Source organism: Capsicum annuum, chromosome 4, assembly GCF_002878395.1.
Source record: "Capsicum annuum cultivar UCD-10X-F1 chromosome 4, UCD10Xv1.1, whole genome shotgun sequence".
NCBI lineage: Eukaryota > Viridiplantae > Streptophyta > Magnoliopsida > Solanales > Solanaceae > Capsicum > Capsicum annuum.
This window is the reverse complement of record NC_061114.1, coordinates 193,718,621-193,742,640: the sequence shown is the minus strand read 5'-3', so window position 1 is coordinate 193,742,640 and position 24,020 is coordinate 193,718,621. Positions and strand designations below refer to the sequence as shown.

At 32.5% G+C, this 24,020-nt stretch overlaps 1 protein-coding gene across 1 annotated transcript; it reads left to right on the top strand.

The window, feature by feature from the left end:
* The first annotated feature begins 344 nt into the window (after positions 1 to 344).
* LOC107855065 lies at positions 345 to 9,593 on the top strand. Its single transcript, XM_016700050.2, has 3 exons — positions 345 to 839; positions 6,099 to 6,179; positions 8,783 to 9,593. The coding sequence occupies exons 1-3, from the start codon at positions 681 to 683 to the stop codon at positions 9,146 to 9,148; spliced, it is 606 nt and encodes a 201-aa protein (XP_016555536.1). The 5' UTR covers positions 345 to 680; the 3' UTR covers positions 9,149 to 9,593.
* Positions 9,594 to 24,020: the final 14,427 nt, after the last annotated feature.

The window sequence follows — 24,020 nt, the reverse complement described above, 5'->3', positions numbered from 1 at the left end:
CTAGTGTCAAAAGGAGAAGAGCTACTGCCAAGTGTTTAGGTTTTTTATGTCTTATATTTTGGTTTAGTCTTTATTTTATTTTTTATTTGCATCGAAAATAGATTTTAAAATACCTAATTAAATCAAATTGAAGGTAAAAAAAAATGAAATTAAAATTATAAAAAGTCGAACTAAACTGAATTAGTTAGACTCTAGCAAAGCTACACGTTTCTGCAAAATCAAAAATTGAGAAACAAATTAAAATTTAATAAAACTGAACCAAAGAATTGAAAGTCCGCTCCGATCACGAACCCAATATACACGAACCCAATATACACATACGAATAAGCATCTCCACGTAGAAATAGAAAAAATAGTGTACGTGCTAGCCCAGGATAACTTAACATGCACCCTCTCTCTTTCACAAGTGGAAAATGGCAACAAAAAGCATAACAAAACAAACAAACAAACACATTGCAGCTGTTATAAGAAAGCTCAAACACATTACAAAAAACACAATTCCATTAACCTTCCATTTACGCTTTCCAATTTCAACCCTTCACGCCTCCTCCACCGCCACCGCCACCGCCAACCGCCAACCGCCAACCGCCAACCGCCGTTGTCACTCGCCGTCCGATCGCCGGAGATTCATAGGAAGTAGAAGCGTCAAAAACGGTGTCGTTGTTGTTGTGAGGGTTTAGATGGCGAAGAAAAGGAAGTCGGTGGCAACGAGTATCGATGAGGTGGATCGAACCATGTATTCGACGTTTTGTAGCACTGCCAATTCGCTTTCCCAGCTTTATAGTCAAGCTATGAATCAACAGAAGCTTTCCTTTCAGGCCGGTGAACGCCATGGATTGGTATTTTATTTATTTATTCATTTAATTAATGTTAGATATTTGTTAATTGTTTTCTTTTGTGTGTGTGTGTGATACTTTGCGTTTACATTTTTGATTAATTAAGCAAAAGAAAAATTGACAATTAGTTGTTTGATAAATGCTGGTGTTATGGAATTGATGTTCTTGTGTATTTTTGAGACTTGAGAGGTTTTAGTGTGAAGAATTATATAATACTCCCGATGTTCCAAAATACTTGTCACGATTCCTTTTTGAGAGTCAAATGATATGAGCTTCACCGACATTTTAAGATAATAGTTTTTCATTATATTTATGTGAGAAAAATTGCAATTTATAGTACTTTGTGTATAGCTTTTGAATATTTAAATTTAATTTTAAAATATCGAATTAATCTTTAGTCACTTTGACTCTCGAGAAATGAAATATGACAACTGTTTTGACATGGAGGGAGGATATATTTTTTTTATATGGTAAACCTCAATCTCGAACTGATCTCCGTCAGAGTGTAACAGTGGGGTTTTCAGCTTTTGTTGAACCCCTGACCTCATGGTTGAACGTAGAGGTCCGTATCACATGATTGCTATTTCCAGTTGTCAAGAATTTCTTCTTCTTTTTTCTCCTTTTGGATAATTAATCTGAATAAGCTGGCCTAACCCCTGTTGGCCTACAGGTTTGGAATTCGGGAAAGTATGAGTAAATACTAGGCTCCTTGTTAACTATGTTGCTCAGATTTCAAAATGTCAAATGAACCGTGTCGGATTCTCCAAAAATAACTTAAATACTAGGCTCCTTGTTAGCTATGTTGCCCGGACTTCAAAATGTCAAACGAACCGTGTCAGATTCCCAAAAATAACTTAAATACTAGGCTCCTTGTTAGCTATGTTGCTCGGAATCTTCAAAATGTCAACGGGTGTATATCAGATTCTCCAAAAGTAGTGTAATTTTGGAGAATCCGACACGGGTGCGACATCAAAAGCGAAGAGTCCAAGCTACTTAGCTTGTCAGCGGCAGGTTCTAACTCATGACATATGTGCAAGGATGTCCTTTTGTTGCTCTTCCTTAACCCTGCACCAGAGCCTCAAGGACAGCTCACTTAGTCGAGAAATGTGCATTTCAATTAATTTTAATAATGTTGTTTGAATATTCCATTAATAAGTGAATAATAGTCTAAGGGGGACTCAATTTCTCTTCATTCTGGTGTTTAAAAGAAGTGAACTGGTTGTATCTGGATGATTCAGCTCTAAATGTTTTAAATGCTTTTCTAGTACGTGGAGAGCTTATGTATGGTGTGAATGATGGGGCTTAAGTTTGTTGCTTAGTTGTTTTCAGTGTGTCTACTCTCCTCTATAAGAATTTTATTGATGTCTGCAACTGTTGTATCAAAATGTTCAACTAGATAAAGCACGGTTAGAGAACTATCATGTGAAAATCTTGCACTAGTAGCCTCTTTTCTTGATGATAGCTAAAAGTGTTGGGTAATTTTAGGTTAGACAAATGCTTGTTCTTAGCTTGAGTTGCATGTGCCATGTTATGTCAACTCATACTTCTTCATTCTCTGGCTTAAAAAGATTCTCCGAGTCTTTATTGTGGGCTTTATTAGGTACATTTGGTCTAAGTTTGCAGTTCATCTGGCAACCAAAAATTATCTGTTTTCTAGAGTTTTATAGGACACTGAATAGAAAGTAACCATAATTTGGTTGCTTCCGTTGGTTCAAAAGTTTCCGGATTGGTTTAATGTTCTCCTTCCAGAATTTTCTTCTTCCAACACCAAATTCTCAAGCTTATGATGTTTGTCGCGTTCAGTGATTACATTTTGTATCCAAAAATTAGAATGATTGAGCCTGAAATTATAAAACTGTGTTCAGTGATTTGATCTCTTTTGGAACTCATATTGCAAGCTTGTATGGCCTCGCCTTTGCCAGTTGCATGAAGTAAGAGTTCATCGATTGGTTTAAGGCAAACAGTGAGACTAATAATCATTGTTGTCAGTCGATTTTAGATAGGTAGTTTAGAACCCCCAAACATAAGAGCTACTTGTAAGGGGGACTTTTTCCCCTTTAATTAGTGAAATTATTCCTTGATAAGAAAAGGGATAAACTACAAGGGAAGGAAGGTTGGAGTGGCTGGTTAATATACGTGAAGACCCGTGGGGAGGAGTATGGAAGGGGAAAGCATGCACCTGATGCACTCAGTTGGAATGTTTGCAAGAAAGGGATTAAGAAGAATCAAACAAAGTCACCGGAAGAAGCAAAGGCAGAAATTATAGGTAACAGGGAAAGAAGAAAGGTCAACAATTTCTACATGTTTTTATTTGAGAAGGTAACATTTTTATGTATTCACTGAAACCAGTACATAGGTTGCACTGAAAACCATATTTACAACTTTACAAAATGAAGAAAATGAATCTTAACCACTTAACCATCTTTTTGGTTATCAAAAAAAAAAAAAAAAAAGCTGAATCTTAATCCTAATAGGAATCTAGGATATCTATAGTTGATTCAGTATCTTTAAATACATCTGTGTGCACCAAAAACGAAAAAGTTTGATGCAGTTCAGCTTGATCTTCTGTAGATAACTGCTTTTGCTCTCAAAATATCTAGCATTCCTATCTGTCCAAATTGTCCACCAGATGCATGCTGGAACAATTTTCCATAACAGTTTCTACAAAAAAAAAAAATAAAAACAATTTATACATGTTTAGGATAGCTTTTTGTTGAAGACACTAAGTAATGGGCGACTAGAGATGGAAGAGAATGTTGGAAAATCCCTAAATTCTAAATTTGTACTTCAGATTGCCTTTGCCTGTAGCATGAAATAAGAGGTAATTGATTGGTTTTGATGTGAAGAATGAAAATAGTACCAGACATCGATTGAATTTTACCTATCAAAAGAAACATCAATAGAATTTCAATAGGCAGTTCTGAATACGAATCAACCAGAGAAGAAAAAAAGGAAGAAGGTAATAACTAGTTTGATAGCTAAGTAGAAGGTAGTTGGTAGGCAGATAATAGAAGGAAAGAAGCAATGAATGATTGATTTACTGAAGAGGTGGGTTTGTGCAGAAACAAGCAGAGGCTTTAGAGAAGTTTGGGAGGAGTATGGAAGTGGAAAGCTTGCAGATGATGCGTTCAAATGTAATGACTCCCTTTGAAAGAAAGGGCTAGAGAAGAACCAAATAGAAGCAGCTAAGAAGCAAAGGCAGAGCATAAGGTTAACAGGAAAAAGAAGAATGATGAAAAGCGCCAATGTGTAGGACTAGTTACTGCACGTGCCAACAAGTGGGTGACGGGAGATTGGAAGTGGGTAGGTCAGGAAAATCCCTAAATTCTAAGGTTATATGTCATTGTTCTTGTCGGTAGCGTGACATAAGTGAGTATTCATTGTCTCTTTTGTCTAAAAAAAAAATAAGTGAGTATCATTGTCTTATAAATTTTAGATAGACAGTTGATAAGCCATGTGACAGATATACTTGAAAGGTATGTGTTGTGCCGAAAGAAGCTGAGACGTAGAGAAGTTGGAGGAGTATGTTAGGGAAAAACATGCATGGGATGCCAGTATCTGGAAGATCTTCCCAGGGCAGAGGTTATTATATAATACAACAGCAATAAGAACATATTTAGAGAGTATTATATAATGCAATGTGGAAAAGAAGAAAGGTAAAAGACAACTGTTAAATGATTCTTTGCTGAAGGCACTAAGTAATGGGTGATTGAAAATGATTGAAGAAAGTTGGAAAATCCTTGAGGGGCCGTTTGTTTTGTCCTAGTTATGTTGGGCTTATGGTGCGAAGGTTGTTTAGAAAAAAGGGCAGGCAAAAAAGAGGGCAGGCTGGTGCCTAAGCTCCCACTATGCGCGGTGTCCGGGGAAGAGTCGGACCACAAGAGTCTATTGTATGTAGTCTTGCCCTGTATTTCTGTAAGAAGTTGTTTCTGCGGCTTGAATCCTTGACCTCCGGATCACATGACAACAATTTCACTAGTTACTCCAAGGCTCCCTTTCAAAAGGGATTGTTGTAGAATTGTTATGTAGTTGATAATGGGATTGTTGTAGAGCTGTTATGTAGTTGATAATAGTGTATAAATTATTATGTAGAAAATTAACTTCATTGTCTTCAAATTTAATCTCCATTTACGCGTTTTCTTATTCACATTATTCGGCATAAATAGTACTATGTTTGGGCCAGTTTATGTGACACTATTTTATTATTAGTATATTTCAATAGAATCACACATTTCTATATTTGAAAACAATCATTTCTATATTTGAAAACGTTTTAACTCTAAACTGTCATTTTACCCTTTATGAGAAGCTTTTATACCCACACAAATGTTGTAACATCCTTAAGACCACACGTTTCAAAAGTGTCACTTATATCCATAAAAATGTTATGGCATGCTTAAGACGTTCAACCAAAAAACCTCAAAATGCTTAAGGAAGCTTTAGCTCCCAGGATAGGGTAGTGTGGAAAGAAATATGTACAAAGTGAGGAGTGTTAGGAGAAGTCGGAAGAAAGAAGAAAGTGGGAAAGCTTTAATTGTTAAACGATGCTTCTAGCTCCCTGAAAGCTAATCTCTGTGCTATCGTACATTTTTCTTCATCCCAATGCTCTGGACTGAGCTTTGGTTCGTTTAAGAGATAGACCTTGATGGTAGCCAAAGAAATATACCCCCAGAAAATTCAGTTTGAAAATCTGTTTGAGTCGAATAGCATCTTAGGCCCCTAGTTGGCCTACTAAGGGAGCAGATAAAAAATATTGATTAGCAGCTGTGGGAGAATGATATATGCTGTTGTATACAAAAGTGTTAAGTTGCATAATGATGCATTTGGTCTGTAAATAATCAATCACGGAAAAGTAATTCATTATTTTGTTCCTTGCTTATGTGTACTAATGGTACTAGATTTTTCCTTGCTTACAACATTTTCTGGTCTTCTCTGTTCTCAATTGTATGCATCAAGAAAATTAGGATTCGAAGTATTAATACCTCAGTTTTGTTTCGATTTTAGATAGGACTTGGTGAAAACTGATACTTACTTCTCAAACTGAACAATGTAGTTATGCCTTTAATCTAGTTGGGAACATGCAAGTACATCTAGTTTGTAAACTTTCATTGTGTCTTGTGCTTATGAAGGTTTTCCATTGTTTTTGCTGTTAGACATTTTGCTTTGTTATGTTCTAAACTGAATGATCTAGTTAGGTGTGGGGGTTTAGTTTCCAATGAATCATGACATGTAATTTTGACCTTGTACAACATGTTTTTATAGGAGAAAATGTATCAATGGATCTTGAGGCAACAAGAGGGAGGATCCAGAGTAACAACTGCTGACATGATGAACTACCTGCAGGTTCTTTTGGTTAACTTTAAGATGATTTCTTTTATTTACCTTTCCTTCTTATATGCTAAGGAGTTCTTTATCTGCTAAGAAAATAGCTCGTGAGATTTGATCTTTGGTTAGAAGCAGTATGATCCATGAAGAGATGTTTGAGATATTCTAGTCCATCAATCCCTATTTGGCTCAGTTTCCTTCCATAGTGGAAACTCTGCCCTTTTCCACTGGAATGTAGGGATATCCAGGATTTGATCTTTCTTGGGGGATTCAAAATTAAAATAACTGATCATTTTATTATAATAAGAAAGGGTGGCCCGGTGCGCGAAGTATCCATGTTCACACAGGCTTTGGGAGGGGCCGCTCCCAAGGGAATAAGGAAACAGGAAAAAATTCTTTATGAAATAAAGAAGAGATAGAAACTGATCTGAATTTCTATTTGGCGCATAAACTGCTCAGTTCATAGAATCTGCCAATCTGGTGACTTACTTACTGTTCACAGTGCACCCTAATTCACTGTTGCTCACCATAGTGTGGCCTTTAAGCTCTCCTTTTCAGAGTTCGTGTGCTTGAAAGGCATCAGTTTATGCTCACATCTTATCTCAGTAATTTCTATTCCTCTACTAAAAGTAACCAGAAATCGTTGCCGTTCACCGGGGCTTAGGTTGCCGGTCATCACTTCACTCGAAGCTCCCAACTTACACTTTTATGCACAATTCTGTGGCCTTTACGTACCAGCTAGTAGGGCATATATAATATGCCTAGCATCCAAATTGTGCTCCTCTTGTAGTTCTCCTCTGACGAGGAACTCAGTTCTTCCTAATCTTATTCAATATTCCTCATCATGAAATCCCGCAAAATGATAATAAACACTTTGTTTTGTACTATTGTGCTTTCTCAATTGAGAATAGCTCTTGTATTATGGTGCTTTTCTATTATCAAGGAAATTACACTTTTCTTGTTAATCGACAAATCTCCGAGGGCGTGATGCACTATTAGAAAACTCGGAGGTAAATGGGCCCATGCTTTTACTATTCATCACGTAAATACTGGGCATGTGTCTATGACAAACTTGTGTTGTGTGGCCAACCACACATCAAGTGTTGAGCCCCTTCCCTCAATAGAAAAAAAGAATAGAGTAGGAGGAAAGGAGAGATGATTCGACAGAGGGAACTGGAACCAATGGGGATTATGTGCAAGGAGACTCAAGATAGTTGTATTACTTTGCTTGTTTAGAAGTTATCTGATATCTCTGTAGATTAGACGGTAAGTTTTTCCTCTAATTGCTGCTCTCTGCCGTTTTAGCACTAGCTTAGTGCAAAAACTAATTAAGAACTTACAAATTTGAAAACCCCCACCCCTCATCCCCCAAACAGAAAAAGAAATAAGAAAAAGAAGAAGTCATGCTTAACGTGAAAATATAGGATTTCAGATGATTTCACCAACTTCCCTGAGTCCAGAACGCCTGAGCGTGTTTGCACCTTATTTTCTTTATCTAGACTTCGTCTGAAAAGTTTGCTTAAAGCTAAGTTCTCCAAATTGATTAATGACTTGGAGATGGCTCGATAAGAATATTTCACTTTCGCGTGGTTCCGTGAAAAGTTTATGTTGTTTTACATTGATGAATGATACCATCCTTGCTGGATGACATGATGCTAGCTTTCCTGAAATTTCTCAAGAACGAAGTATATGGTGTGAATGCTACTGATATATTTGTAGTAGATAAAGCCTACTGATTTCTGGACAATTCATGTAGTATTTGATATGGCATGGAAATTTGTACCAAAAGCTAAGCTAAGCTACTTATGATTAAAATCTGGTTTTCTTCAGTTATGATTTATATTCTTGTGTTATTCATTAAAAAAATGATTTGTCTACTTGTGTTTATAAGAACATTGTAAAACTGTGAATGAGTTTGTGAATGTGTTCTGCATGTGGTTTTCATGTTTACAGTCTATTGAACTAATTTACTTCAAAGAAATGCGTTGTTGAGATAAGATGATTGCTGATTATAGATTTGTAATTGTCCTTGTTAACGTTTGATTTCGTTTCTTGCAATATGTTCATTCTGATCATTTGGCTTTTAAAGAGGAACCAGTGGCTTTTCAGCTTTATTGTGATGGTGTTCACTGCTTCTCGTGCTCTTTGAGATACTGACCTTCTAATTCTCTCCCGTCTCCATTTGCCTACTTTTACTTGAAGAGTACATGTACATGTCTTATTTAAATGTAGAACAAAATTTATCAGGTACTGAAAAGATGGTCTTTCTATAATATTATTACGATCTTCTTGCAAGTAATTCATGAGATCATGCATCTCTGGATCGTTGTTATAATATAAGGAAAAATAGTACCCTAGTTAATGATAATTTTCCTATATTCTGTGCGTGAGAAGCTGGTTTTGTACTATGCTGATTGAATTGAAAATTTTGCAGAGGTTGCAAAGTGTTCTTTTACTTGGATTTCCTGTTTTCATCCTCTTCTGATTGCTCTCTTCAGTAAATAATTGGTCATAATAATCTATAACATCATCTACTTTTAAAAAAACATTTGATCAGTGTTTTGTTTGTCTGGAAGTGCTTTTACTGATCTTCTCTGAAAGTGCATGTAATGTCTTGTCAGTCGGAACTGGATTATAGTGGGGAGGACCATTCAATGTCGCCTAGACCACCACAAAACCAACATTCTCAACCAATGCATGTTGCAAATTCAGGCTTCCCACTTTCTTCAGGCTCAATTGGTGTAGCAGCTCCAGGAAATGGAGTACGATCGGATTATGATCCGCAATCGAAGAATTATGTTTTCTCAAATGCTCTCTCAAGCCCTGTTCGGCAAAGCCTGCAGAATTATCAAGTTGCTCAAGGAGGTTACTATTTAAACAACGTCCAGCCTTCAAATGGAGCAAGAAACAACGAAGCGAACTGTAACTCAGCTGATGCGTCCATGGATATGCATTCTGATAGCCCTGGTCATGACTTTACTTACTGAAGTAGTCTGTAAATAGAATGTTTCAGGAGTGGCTTCTTGTCATGCCGTGGTATTCAAGCAGCAAGTTCAGGTTGATTGAGTAATTGTGTTGCAGCTGTTGTCGAGGAGAAAATGCATTGTTGAACTGGCTGTTTGATTCAGAGATTGAAAGGTGCGTTCGTGTTGGCTCGTAAATCCTCATTATGTAGACATGCACATGTGCTCTTAGAATGCAATGTGATGGCGGCACAATACTTGCCGAATACATTGTTGTTACTGTTGAACTAGTTAGGTCTTTTAGGTCGTCTATGATATTTGTGGAGTGTTTCTTTAGTAGGTACAATATATATGTTTGAGCTCGTGATCTTCGATTGCATATGTTTTCTCTTCAAATAGACATACTGGCATCTTTGTTTTATTTTCAATGATTGAACTCCCTCGGTACGAAAGGGGAAATTAAGCTGAACTACTTGTTTTTCAATCGAGGACATTTACCTCACCAAATACACCCTTAAATGTCTCCAGGTTCTCCCACGCTGTCATTCGAATATATACTCGTATATGTTGTGTGTTACATTTATTTGCTTGGTGTGTACACCGAGTGAGATACACTTTCTCCAATCAGGAAATTACCCAAGTTGCAAAGTGTAAAGTTTCTGTGATTATCCACTTTAGAGCTTTAGGAAAGAACCTTTTCTTTAGCCAAACAATACAATATTCAACATTATAAACTAGTAGAATTTTCCAATGTCCAACGATGTGGACAACATAAGCTACAAAGTACTATGATGTGTAATGAGATTATAGTTGTCAGAGTATTAATACTGGTCATTTTTATCCAACTGCATAAACTACTTCATGGCACACTTTAAACATGTTATAGTTTTGTCTTCAGAACTTCTTGCCTACATAGCAAGAACCTAATTCTCTTTATTGCAACTTCGAAGGTTAGCCCCTTATCAACTTGAAACATAAATCCAATGGGAAATTTTTAGGTTTATCCGTTTTAATAAATTAAGCATTATAGTAGATCATCAATCGCTGAGCATAAATTACAATTTACGGTCTACTTTTACCCGCTTTAATAAATTAAGCATTAGTAGAACAATTAATTATAATTTTCGGTTTAATCCTAATAGTTTGATTGGTTGACTGTTTAAATTTTTATTTTATTGGTGGTGGTGCAATTTTCCACTTTGTAATTCCATTCTCCTTCCCGTATGTGTAACAACATTTTTTAAAAAAATTTATGAATGAATTCATAATATTCTCCTTTTGTTATATATGACCCCCTTCTTGTCTCTCATCAATTAACCACTTATTAAAGAGGAAGTTGAACGAGTATATATGAAGACCAAGGGTCGTTGTACACGAGCCGAGGATTTGTCATAAAGAACTTCTCTACCTCTGAGATAGGATATAGGGGGTACACTCTATCCTCTATAGAGCTCACTTTGTGGAACCAACTGAATATATTTATTGTTGTTGTAAGGGTGGTTGTACCTGAATTACTTCCTCACGTATCAAAAGGTAAAACACAAACAAAGAACAAGAACGATTTAGGCCGAAAATTTGACTCCGGATGAATTCTTCTATTTCTAATAATCCAGTTTTTGATAGAGGATGAAATTTCCCTTCCTAAATTTAGGTGAAGTGTGTTCTTATTCAAAGTAAAATCTTCCATGTCCTGTGAATCACGATTCTAATTTACATCAAGTTGGCAGCAATAACAACTAATATCAATAGGATACTAAAGCTATTTCTCAAGAGGTAGGTCGATGAAAGAGGCTTGACATGGACATGTCGGTAACAATTGTACAAAGCTAAAGCTAGAAAGAAGAAAAAAAGCAAATCATAGATGGGGGTCCAACACTCCAAATTCTATAGGCACTATTTTAGGGCATTTGCATAAACAAGTAGACTCAATGAGGGCAACGAGGGCAGTCCTATGCACTAAAGCTCTCGCTATGCATGGAGCTCGAAGAAGGATTGAATCATAAGAATTTATTGTACGCAACCTTACCTTCCGTTTCTGCAAGGGGTATTTCCAGGGGTGTTTTCACGACTTGAATTCATGACCTTCTATTTCTGCAAAGGGTGTTTTCACGACTTGAATCCATGACCTCCTGAAGTAGGGTCTGAGAGAAAACAAAAAATTCAAATTGCCTACACATAATTATCAAGTTGGTGCTACAAAGGTGGAATCCCATGCAACTTGTTTGCACCTTTATGAGTCTGAAAAATTGATTGATGTATTCCAATTTGGTCTTCTTGATATTGAAATTTCTAGGACCCTTCTTACTTAATTTAATAGTATACTATAAATCAATAATATTTTTCATGTGCTGTATTGCCCCACTGCTACAATTAAGTTTGGAAAGATCAAAATTCTCAATCTTGAAAAGTGTTAAGTGGAGACAAACTGAAAGAGATGTGGCTTTTTAATTGCTAAAGCTTTGATTTTTTCTTTTTTTTTTGACCAACTTTTACACTTTAAACAAATAAAATTTGCCTCCATTTCTAAAGGTAAACTTTTGAAGCCTCTCTTTTCAATTTACAAATAAAAATATTGTTGAACTTCTTGAGAATATGCTTCTCTTGGCCTCTCCTTTCTTCTCTCTATGTAACATCATGTGTATTCATCTTTCTTTTGAGTCAACGGTCAAAAACACACTTGAAGTATCATTGTTTTCATGGGTCTCGTACCTTAATTGTATTCCCTTGACCTACCTAAACTATAGGTTCTTTTATATTGTAATACACGTTGATGTTGAATTAACCAAATATTGTTCCCACTCAACAATATGCGCGTGTAAGTCAATTCAGTATGAAAGTGTGTTTTTTACTATTGACTCGTCCTTCTTTCTCTTATGAAAGAATTTTCATATAGCTGATCCATCTCGATTTCAGTTGTGGATGGAAAATATATTTCTGCACAAACTGTTTTACTTTGGGATTTTTTTCAGGTAAATATTTTAGTATTTGATTGAATATTATATACTAATAATAGAATTTGAGGGACGGAAATGGGGATGGAGTTGGTGTTCTAATAATAATTGGGGATGGAGTTGATGTTCTAATAATTAATAATTTTAAGAATCAAAGGTTGTTCACACATGGACATAGGCTAAGACATGTGACATGAAGCATGAGCCCAAGATATTAGTAGTGGAAGGTAATATATGCCCATTGATAATGTTGCTTATTTTAATAAATTAATTTCTTACTTATGACTATTTTAATGTTTCATAATATATATACCATATGCTACGAAACATTAAAAGATAATTGTATCAACGATTGTTTTCGGAAGACGTCTTACGCCACAAGAAACACATAATATTGTAGGCAAGATCTCAGCTATATGAATCTTTTAACTTTAAGTGTAACGTAACGCCTAAGATTATATTAGAAGATTTAGACTCCAGCACGTACTCTACTGATCTGAGATTTACCATGCCCCAACATTGGTAAATAATGAATTGATATGGTTTTGATTTTAATATTATGATAAAGAGATAGATCTAATGTCGACGACTCAATGCAGTGAAGAGTGTTCAAGATCATATAAAGAAATGAAGACACTTACACTCCATCTACAGATCTACCTGTCACTCAATCAATTATTTATAGAAGTTCAAACCAACTGATTTCAAATTACAACACTGAAGAAACCTTATAGAACATATTAAAGAATTTTTCTGTGAATTTCAATTTTTTGAAGATGGCCATTTGAAAGGTAGTAAGTTTGCAAAAGAAAAAGAACTTAATGTCACGGATATATATATATATATATATGTGTGTGTGTATTTTTTCTACGCTAAATAGTGTGACATCATGGTTAATAAAATATGTGAGATTTTGAGGATCATGACATTTCAGGTTTAAATTTCAGCGAACACAAAACACTAATAACTTATTTCAATCTATTTTAACTTTGATGGATAGTGGTAAAAATCATGTGTCCCCATTTTGCTGTCAAAACAAAGACTAGGGTTTTGTCTTGCTTTTGACCATTGATGTATTTTGTCTCCTACAAAGTTTACAGTACCATGTACTTCATCTTATCATAAAATTTATAAAGATTAGCTTAATTATCAAATTAGTCAGCAAGAAGAAAAAATAAACAAATTAAACAGGAGATCTAGAAGTACAAGTAGGTTATTAATAAATTGTAGTACTCTTTAACTACCAATTAGGTGGTGAATGAGGAATACCAATATTATCAATGATTTGATTGATCCAAAATTCTTTTCAAGTTTTTCCTAGGACTTCAGCCATCCTTATCAACCACTCAAGTATCAACCACGAAGATAATTAAAAATATTGCTCCATCTGACAACTTTGTAAATGATTTTTTAGTCTTCTAGAAATAGTTCAAAATAGTATTGTGTAATTTTAAAAAAATAAAAAATTCTCGCCTTGCCTTTGCTGTAATAAAAAGCCTTTCAATGGTTATGAAAAATAAAGTAGAGAAGAACCAGATTAGAAAGAGAGTAATTCTTATTTTTCTTTGAGAAATTCCCTTGATGTCATTTACGGTGAAGGAAATTTTTTATAGGAGAAATTACTCCTAATTTCTCTCTAAAAGATACATATTTTACATTTTGATAGATATCAAATAAATATTGATAGATCTTATCTTGATAGATCATATCGATATTACTAATAGACATTCATTATAATGTAAATTATACATATAGGTTGCCTCATTAAAAATCTTACAAGGAAAATTCAGTGGGACAAAATTTCGTAAAGGAAAAAGAGTACAACGTGTATTAACTCTCCCTAATGATAACATCCTTGAACCTTCGCATCCCAGTCTTATGCATCATCCTCTTGAAAGTTGCAATTGGAAGAGACTTGGTGAATAAATCAACCACATTATCACTTGAACAAATCTGTTGCACGTTAATATCATCATTCTTTTGTAACTCATGTATATAGAAAGCTTTGATGAAGTGTGCTTCGTTCTATCTTCTTTTATGAATACTTCCTTAAGTTGTGTTGTGCATGTTGCATTATCTCCGTATAAAATTGTAGGTACATTATCACATTTCAAACCACATTTTTTTTCGAATAAGATGTATCATGGACCTCAACTATACACATTCTTGGCTTGCTTCATAAATAGTTATTATCTCAACATGGTTCGATGAGGTCGCTACGATAAACTGCTTTGTAGATTTCCAAGATATGGCAGTACCCTCACATATCAGGGGCGGCTCAAGCATATTCGTGGCTTAAGATAAAATTCAAATGGAGGCCTTAAATTTTTTTTAAAAAAATAACTTTTTTTAATGAACTTTATTTTCAAAATTATAAAATCAATTTTTTCTAAATATTATTTTTTAAATAATAAGATAATCAATGCATTTAATATTTTTTTAGGCATAATACTCTAGATATATGAACTTCTTCTAATAATTCTTTTCTTTTATAAAAAAAAAAAAAAAAAATTTATAAATAATATATATATTTTTTAAATCTATAATATATTATCATAAAAAAGGAGGCCCCTCAAATTTGGGATCCTAAGGCGGCCGCCTATTTTTTTATGAGTTTGAGCCGTCCCTGTCACATATGAACACATAGCTTGTTTGAAATCGAGCTTTATGTGGATCAAATAAATACCAGCATCAGCATAACCAATCAGATCAAGACTGTAATCTTTAGAATAAAATAAGATCATGTATTTGGTCCCATTTTGATGTCTCCTAGTAGGAGCATAGTTATACCTTGCTAACAAATTAATCGAAAAAGGCTATATCAGTCTTTGTAGTGTTTAACATTAGTGCATCAATTGCACTAAGATATGGTACTTCATAACTAATCCAAATTGACATATTTCTTATTTCAGCAAATAATCTATTACTTTTGAAAACTCTCTAAGAGTTCCAACAATTTTCAAGCTATAAGCTTATACAACATAAGGATTGTAAATAAGTTTCTCAGAAACTTTTATATGCTTCAAACATCTTGAATCCTTAAAAAAGTTTTCATATAATTTTGTCTAGTGATAATATTCAATATTTCATGTGTGACATCTTCAAGTATCTGGACTGCAAATCAAATAAATCTTACACTTATCAAAATGCATCTTTTCATGTCACTTGATAAATGTTTCTACGTCAGCATGCTTAAATAAACGTAGAATTCAGATCCTCGTAATCTTTTATAATATTGCCTCAATATTGTATCAAAGATATTATCGATGATATATCATTTTGTATCTATTCATAATGTGATATAACATTTTGAGATCTCACCACTTCATTATTTTCAGATACTTGAACCTCTCATAAGGTTTCATGAAGTGTTATGTCGTAGGCTTTTCAAGAGCACATTCTCTTCTTATTGTGATTATGTGCTCCTTGTCCTTTTCAAGAATTATTTCATTTGAAATCGATTGGTCTACCACGCTTCACGCATGCATAGACTTTGTCCTTTAGGACATAAAATATAAGCACTTGCAGCTTAAACATGAGATGCTTTCGACATATGACTTGTATTATCTTTTGAATGGGGACCTGATGATAATTCCTAATCCTAACATATTTCATAACTGCTTATAATTCCCCCTTTATGTTAGGAAAACTAACATACATCTCAATTTACTTTAGAGAATCCATCTTTATGCATTATGGTATATTCATTAATCGTATACCACACATCAAAACTATTAGATGGACAACGTGTGGTTCCTGACTCAGAATCAACTTTGAGGGGGAATTAATCATAATTTATTGATTTGATGCATACACGTACTTTTTTATATAATGTTTCATATTTCAAACCAACACATGAAGCTTTATTCTCATTAGCAATGATTCAGCTATTTATTGAAGGTATTCAATACCAAACTGGCATTATCAAGATGAATTGACTTGATTACACAATCTGAAAATTATGCTCTTAACTCAGTTTTATTGAGCAACAACTTTATGAATGTCAAACTACAGGTTGACAATAAACGTACAAGTAATCGTCTTATATCGATACATCTTAATAGATCACATGACTGGTGAATGACCCATATTCAACTTTTTACTTTTCAGAATTCAGAGAATCCAACCCCAATATTAGTTGATACAGCCAACTTATCATGAGAACACGCAACATTAAAAGTTCATGAAGAATTTTTTAACTCTTTAATATTTATTTAATACTTAATATGCACATCTTTGGAATGTCATAATCGTTCATGGCAACTTATGAACTTATTTGTACTAGTAAATCCCAAGTTTACCATAACATGTGTCTTTTACTTTAGTAAATTTCATATTTACTATTACATGAATAAATTTCAAAGTTACTACTTCAGAAGTAGATTTCAAAATAACTCTTCTTAATTATTCAGCCTCTTTCGAAGGTGACTTGTGATACCACCACAATTATCTATTGCACGTTTGTATTGATAAGATTTTCTAAATATTATCACATTCACCCCAGGGAATGAATTTATACTTATAACAATCAAAAGTTTCATTCCTCGAAAATGGAATATAATTGTGCCTTAAGCCTATCAAATTTTGATAGCTTATAACCTCTTTCATGATATTACTACTTCAGAGGCAAATCGAGGCATACATATAATGTAGAGAATTTTTCTTTAACATATATTATAGTCATAATAAGCGTGTGAAAATATTATCACTTTTGATGATTATTATTTCATTGTCCCTCTACGCTTATATTCATACGTTCAATCACTTGTCTTCTTTCAGACATAAGCATTGCCACCACATTCACTTCAGGAAATGAAGTATATTCAATGAGACATGTTTTCGTGTCTTTTCACAAAAAACACATTATTTTGCCTTAGCCATCATTATATCAACAATATAGTGCATTGAGATTTAAACTTGATGTCTTATCCATATAAAGGCGTCTTAGGACACAAATCGGTGGGGTTTGAACCCAACATCTTATTTTCATGGTGTATGCATTCATATCGTGCTTTTGGGAGGATGACCATCTTCAAGTGGTCAAATCTTTCCTTTAGCCTATTCCACAAAACAAATGAATCCTTAGTAGTAAGGTATTTAATTTTCAGAATTTCGTCAAGACGGCGACGCAAGAAAATCACAGTTTTAGCACAATTTTGATTAGATATTGTATTTTCTTTTTTTATGGCATCTCCAAGACCCATAACATCTAAATGAATTTCAGCATCTAGCATCTATGAAAGGTATTTCTTGTTCGAGGCAACGAACTCAAGTTTTGTAATATTAATTAACCATATGAAAAGAAAGAAAATAATACTTTAGCCTTCAAATTTGAGATGGCAAAGTCTCGTGCCGATAACGTATTATGAAAAATAAAGTAGAGAAGAACAAGAGTAGAGAGAGAAAGAGAGAGTAATTCTCATTTATCCTGAGTGATTCTATTGATGTCATTTACAATGAAGGAAACATTTCTATTTATAAGAGAAATTACTCTTAGTTTCTTACTAAACGATAGATATTTCATATCTTGATAGATAACAAATAGATTTTTATAGATCTTATCATATTCTTAATAAAAATTCAATATAATGTAAATACATTTATAACATCAACAATATTCTACTACATTTTCTTTAGGAGTACAGTAGTAGTCCTTCCGCTATTTCATTTTACTTGGATCTATATTAAAAGAGTTTTAATTCTTTTATCTTAAAAGAGTTTTATTTCTTTTATCTCATACTGCCGATATCTAGTACTCCCTCCGTCCCATTTTATCCGTCCCAAATTTTCTAATTTAATGTTCCATTTTATTTGTCCTATTTTACTTATCAAGACAAGACAATTTTTTTTTCTCATTATACCTTTAGTGTAATTGATTACTCCTTGTTATTAGCATTCTTAAAAAATGTTGTAAAGAGAAATATCATTAAAAATACACCATTAAAAATATAAATGGTGCTTTGATATTAGTCATCCATCAATATTGGAACTAACAACAAGACACAATTAAAAGGGGTAAAATGATAAAGTTACATTATCAATCATTATTTTCTTAATAGCCGTGTCATCCCAATTTGGAACGGGTAAAATGAGACGGAGGAAGTATTAAATAACTATATCTAGTACTCTATTCGTCCTTCTTTGCATTGTCCATAGCTAGTTCAATATTAAGAAATATTAATTATCTAACTTTACTTTGTCTAGTTTTAAAAAATCAAGAGATACTAACCTTTTTGTATCTATTTCATCCATGTGATTAAATACTATTGATTTTTCAACATTTAAATGATTGATATAGTAAAATTATTTTTTTATTTATTATTTTTTAAGGAATGCGTCAAGTAAAAATGAATAAATATACTAATAATAATAGTCAAATTTAGAACATCAAAATATCATTAATAAAATACACTTTCAGTTAAAAAAAATTTAAAAAATATGTCAAAGTAATAAAGACCAAGTAATATTAAACAAGTATATCAAAGAGGAAGTATTTTTTCCAATTCAAAGATAAGGGATAACACATTCCAGTGGCCATTTTAACAAATTTTTAATGAAGTGTGTATTTTTACGTACCTATTTTTTTATAATAATATTTATTTAATTTATAAGATTAATAAATAATAATAATTTTATTTTATTTTTTATTTTACTCTTAACATTAAATATGATTCATTATCTAATATATCTTTTAAAGCGTTAAATTCATTATATTTAAAGAGTAATATGATAAAATTACCCCTATCATTTCATGTTTCTTAATTCGCGTGTCAATAAAAATATAGACAAGTAAAAATGTACGAAGAAATAAATAGATTAGATGGAGCATATTTTTTGTTAGGGTTTTTGCCCTAATTTTCTTACCAAATTTAAGTTTTAATTTAATATAAAAGATATCATAATTATTTTTATTTTTCCTAAAAGAAAAATATAAAAATCTTTTATATTTGGCTAACATTTTTTTTGGATCAATGATTTTGAAACTCTATAAATAAAAGACCCTTTTCATACAATAAACACAGTAGCATCTACAATTTAATCCTTAAAGAGTCTTGTTTATGGAGAGATTTTCTCCCAATAAATTTTAAGTTTTCAATATTATTTTCAATATGTAGGTCGTTCGACTAAACCATATCAATGATATGTCTTTTTAGTATTATTTCACGTGTCGTCTAAATTATCATCTTTATGACTTACAAAATATTAGCTTCCACAGAACGCCCTCTCAATTTCGAACCCAATATTTTTTTTTCCATATACTGATGATCCAATGTTTTTATTCTATTTATTTATTTATTAGAAAAATCTTTTTGGCCATAATGAAAAAAATTGCGTTCACATTTAACTTTTAGATTTTTTTGCCCTTTTATGGTAAAATATGGTAAAATCTAAATAAGACTATGAAAACTTTTTTTACAATTATAGCCAAATTTAGACTAAAAAATTATGGCTATTTATCACTTCCCTTATTTATTATTCTCAAAACTAATTGGTTCGAAAATTTAGAGGTTCTTGGGTTAAGAATTTTTTAAGTTAGAGAATTGATCAAGAAGTCAGCTTCGGTCAAACTTATTTCTCGAGAGTGATACAATTGACTTCAATTTCCAATAGGATCTCCAACATTAAGGTGCATTTACACATCACCATACATTATTTAGTATCCTTTTCGTCTCAAAATAGTTAAGGATGTTTGTTAAATAATTTGTATCAAAATAATTGATATATTAAAAAGATCAAGAAATACTTTCTCTATTTCTTTTTAGTTGGCCTTTTTCAAAAAAAATATTTATTTCAATTTAGTAGTTCTTTTAATAAAATCAAGAAGATTTTATTATGTTCTTCCAATATTCCTCTCAACATTAAATAATTAAACAGAGTATATTTATTCAAATTTATATTTTCAAATGCATAATTAATAGGGTTATTTTAGTAAAATAAGCCTCTATTAAATAATTTTTTAAGGAGTGTGTCAAGTAAATAAGGCCAACTAAAATAAAACGGAGGGAGTAATTAATCATTTTTTTTTCAACTCTATTTGAAGTAATTATTATTCTAAAATTAAGAAATACGTAAATATATAAAGATTTAAAAATTAATAAGGACTATTATCAAATCCTATGCAAAATTAATTCTCTTTGAATTATGCAAACTTTTAAGAAGTACTCCCTCCGTCCCATTTTATCCGTCCTAAATTTATTAATTTGATGTCTCATTTTACTTGTCTTATTTTACTTATAAAGATAAAGACAATTTTTTTCTCCATTATACCCTTAGTGTAATTGTTACTCCTTATTATTAGCATTCTTGAAAAATGTTGTAAAGAGAAGTACCATTATAAATACACCATTAAAAATATAAATACTGCTTTGGTATTAGTCATCCATCAATATTGAAACTAACAACAAGACACAATTAAGAGGAGCAAAATGATAAAGTCACATTTCAAATCATTATTTTTTTAATAGCTGTGTTATTCCAATTTGGGACGGGTAAAATGAGACGGATGGAGTAATTTCTTTCTTAAAAATAATGCAATATTTATACATTTCAGCTATCTTCAAACGAATAGAATACTTGACTACTTTCTCAAGGTCAACTTCTTTATTGTGTTTTTTATCTAGATACGTTGCCTTTTCAGAAAATATATTACTCTATCCCGATCACCTTAGCCTTTGTTTGAATGGTGGTTTGATTGAGTTTCATAATATATGATACAGTATGGTATAATATAGTATAGTATGGTTTAATATCATGTTTGAATGGATTATATCATTCATTATGGTTTAATAATAATTTTTTTATTTGGTTTGATGGTATGGTACTGTGGTTTAATAATAGTTTTGATAACATGTAAATTTACTAAAATACCCCTAACCATGAGATGATGTTTTCACCAAGACATAATTGTTTCTAGTTTTATTGATAAGTAGCCATTACATTGCTACTATGAAGCAAATAGTCCAACAGATATAATATATGTCCCTGGAGTCACTTGTTGGCTTTGATGTGCTTATGTTCTTATCTGCTCAAGTGCGTGACTTTGTCAGACCTAGTAATGGTTACCTGCTTTGACTCTCCATGTTTCTTTTTGTTCACTGAACACAGGGGCGGAGCTATCGCTATCGAAGGTGGTCGGATGAACATCCTTCGTCGAAAAAAAAATTTCGAGTATATACGTTAAATATATATATTTATGACTATATATATATTGTTGAACATCTTGTATTGGTCAAGGGTGTGCAAATCTGCAGCAACAGCCTGCGTTCGATTCCTGGTGGGAGCAGCAGCTTTTTTTTTTGAACACCCTTAACCTAAACTCTGGCTCCGCCACTGACTGAACAGATCCAGGAGATGTTACATGTATTGTTTGTGAGATGCATGATATGTCTGTTTTGGGTTACAAGTTGCAATGGCAATGGCTGCAAAAGCAAAGCTTCTTCTTCTTTGGCAATGGCAATGGCTTTTGCTAAAGAGCGTTGTGCGCAGCTTGAAGAAGAAAACAAAATTCTTTGATACAATCGTGAAAAGAGTGGCTATCCTGAAGATGATGATTTGGTATTCCTAATCCCTTGATGAACACTTTCATCAGTGAAAAAATAAGTAAATAATGTAAAGCGTAAAATAGGATCAAATAAAATTAGGAAAAAGACCCGAAAAGTCAAAGTCACACTTAAAATATACTATTGATCTATTACATACCTAAACTATAAAAAAGTGAAACTATTTACACCCTGTCAGGCTACCACCACTTGCATGTGGTGTAGTGTTTTACACGCGCTGCCACGCCAGTAAAAAGCATCACTTTTTTATAGTTAAGGTGTGTAATAGGTCACTTATATAGTTTAGGTGTGGATTCGACTTTTCGACTATAGTTTGGGGTGGAAACGATGTCTTTTTCGTTAATGTTTTTAGCCGTTTACTTTTGTTATTTAATAGGCTGGACGCGCCTAAAATAAGTGTAACACACGCGCCTTAGAATGGGGGTCGTGAGGAGGTAATAATATCATTTTTATATAATTAAGGTGTGTAATGATCACTTATATAATTTAGGTGTAGCTTAAACTTTTCTTGTATAGTATGAGTGAAAATGATGCCTTTTCCCAATTAAATTATATAAGAGCATACTTGAAAGAAGAAAAATCATGGCGTACCACCAAATTGGTGATTCAGGAAATTGGTGGACTTCATGGTTATCAAACCATGGAAATATACCATACAATACGATCCCTTTTTGCAAACAATCAAAACAAACATGATTTTTATGGTAATCATACCATATCATGGAAAACCACCATCCAAACAGACCGTAATAATCCTTACTAAAAGTACATAAATAATCTAAAAATACTTATCATTTTAGACGATTAATTATAAGTAATTATATTCTCTAAATTATCCCATCACATAGCGAGCTCCTTATTTTCCAGCTGATCAACTTTATAACTTAATCAAACATTAAGGGGTGTTTGGCCATGAAATTTTTTTTTTTTTTTTTTAAAGTTATTTTATTAGTGAAAATTATAGTATTTGGCCTAAAAATTCTAAATACAATTTGAAATTATATTTGAAAAAGTGAAAACAAGTTAGATTTATTTTTACTTTTTTCTCTCACAAAAAGTAAAAAACAACTTAAATTTATATTTATGGTCAAACACAACTCTAAATTTCAACTTTAACTCCAACTCTAATTTCAACTCCAATTTTTTTTTTTTTTGCATGGATAAACACCTACAAAATGCTACCACCAAATAATGCACTGAAGGTATATGTATCTACAATTTCTAATTAAAGATCTCAAATTTAAATTTTAAAATTAAAGATCATTTTCAATGAGGAGCTTTTTTAATTCAAGGATAATACTTTTCAAGGCAATATGTATCAGACAGAAAAATACAACAAAGGCATTCTGTAAATTGAAATTTTTGACGTGAATTTAAGCGTTTTATAAAAATTGTGAAAGAGCATTTAATACTCAACGGTTGGGTACAGTTTGCTTTTGTTGCCTACTTGTTACTCTTCCCCACAATTATTCTTTTTCCCTGTTTTGTTAAATCCAATGTTCTGAAAATCTACTGGAAAACTACAATTGTTTCCTTCTTCAATTCTATTTTGATCTGTACAAGTTACCTCCAACTGAATAATTACTTAAAAACAGTGATAGAGGTAGAATTTTTACTAAGACATTTAAAAATAAATATATGTTCAAAAGTCATAAATTAAAATGTCCAAGATTTTTCACTTATAAGCAAATCCAAACGTGCTTTTAGAAAAACTATATCTAGGGTCGTTTGGTTGGGAATAAGTTATTCCGAGATAATTAATTTCGAAATTACCTATCCCATATATGAGATAACTTATCTCATCACTAAAACATAAATGGTGGGATAAATATTTCCTTGACTAACTAATATCTCCAACCAAATATGAAATAAAATAATCTCACATTTTATCTCAAAATTATTATAATTTATACCTCGCACCAAACGACCCTAAAATGTATTAATTTTTTAGAGGGCGAAATGACATTAAAATGGATCAGAGCTGATACTTATTTACATGGGTGGATCCAGGATTTTCAGTGAGGAGGTTTAGTAGTACATATATGGACTAATAGAAGAAGGTTCAACTTCTACTATTTATACATAAAAAAAATTTTACCATGTAAAAATAGTATAATTTTTCGACGAAAGAAGTTCGAATGAACCCCTTGGACCCTATGTAAATTCGCCACTACTTATTTGGGTATAGTGTAATTATAACTTATAAGGTTTTGAGCGGGAATTGGAAAAACTCGCACGATACATTGTTTCACCTACAAATTATATTGTTCTTCTATACGTACATCCTAGTCAAGCTTGTAATTAAGGAATCATAAAATCGAATGATGAATTTTGTTACTTCACCTTTTTTATTCATATTAATGATATTCATTGGGCATAAAAACG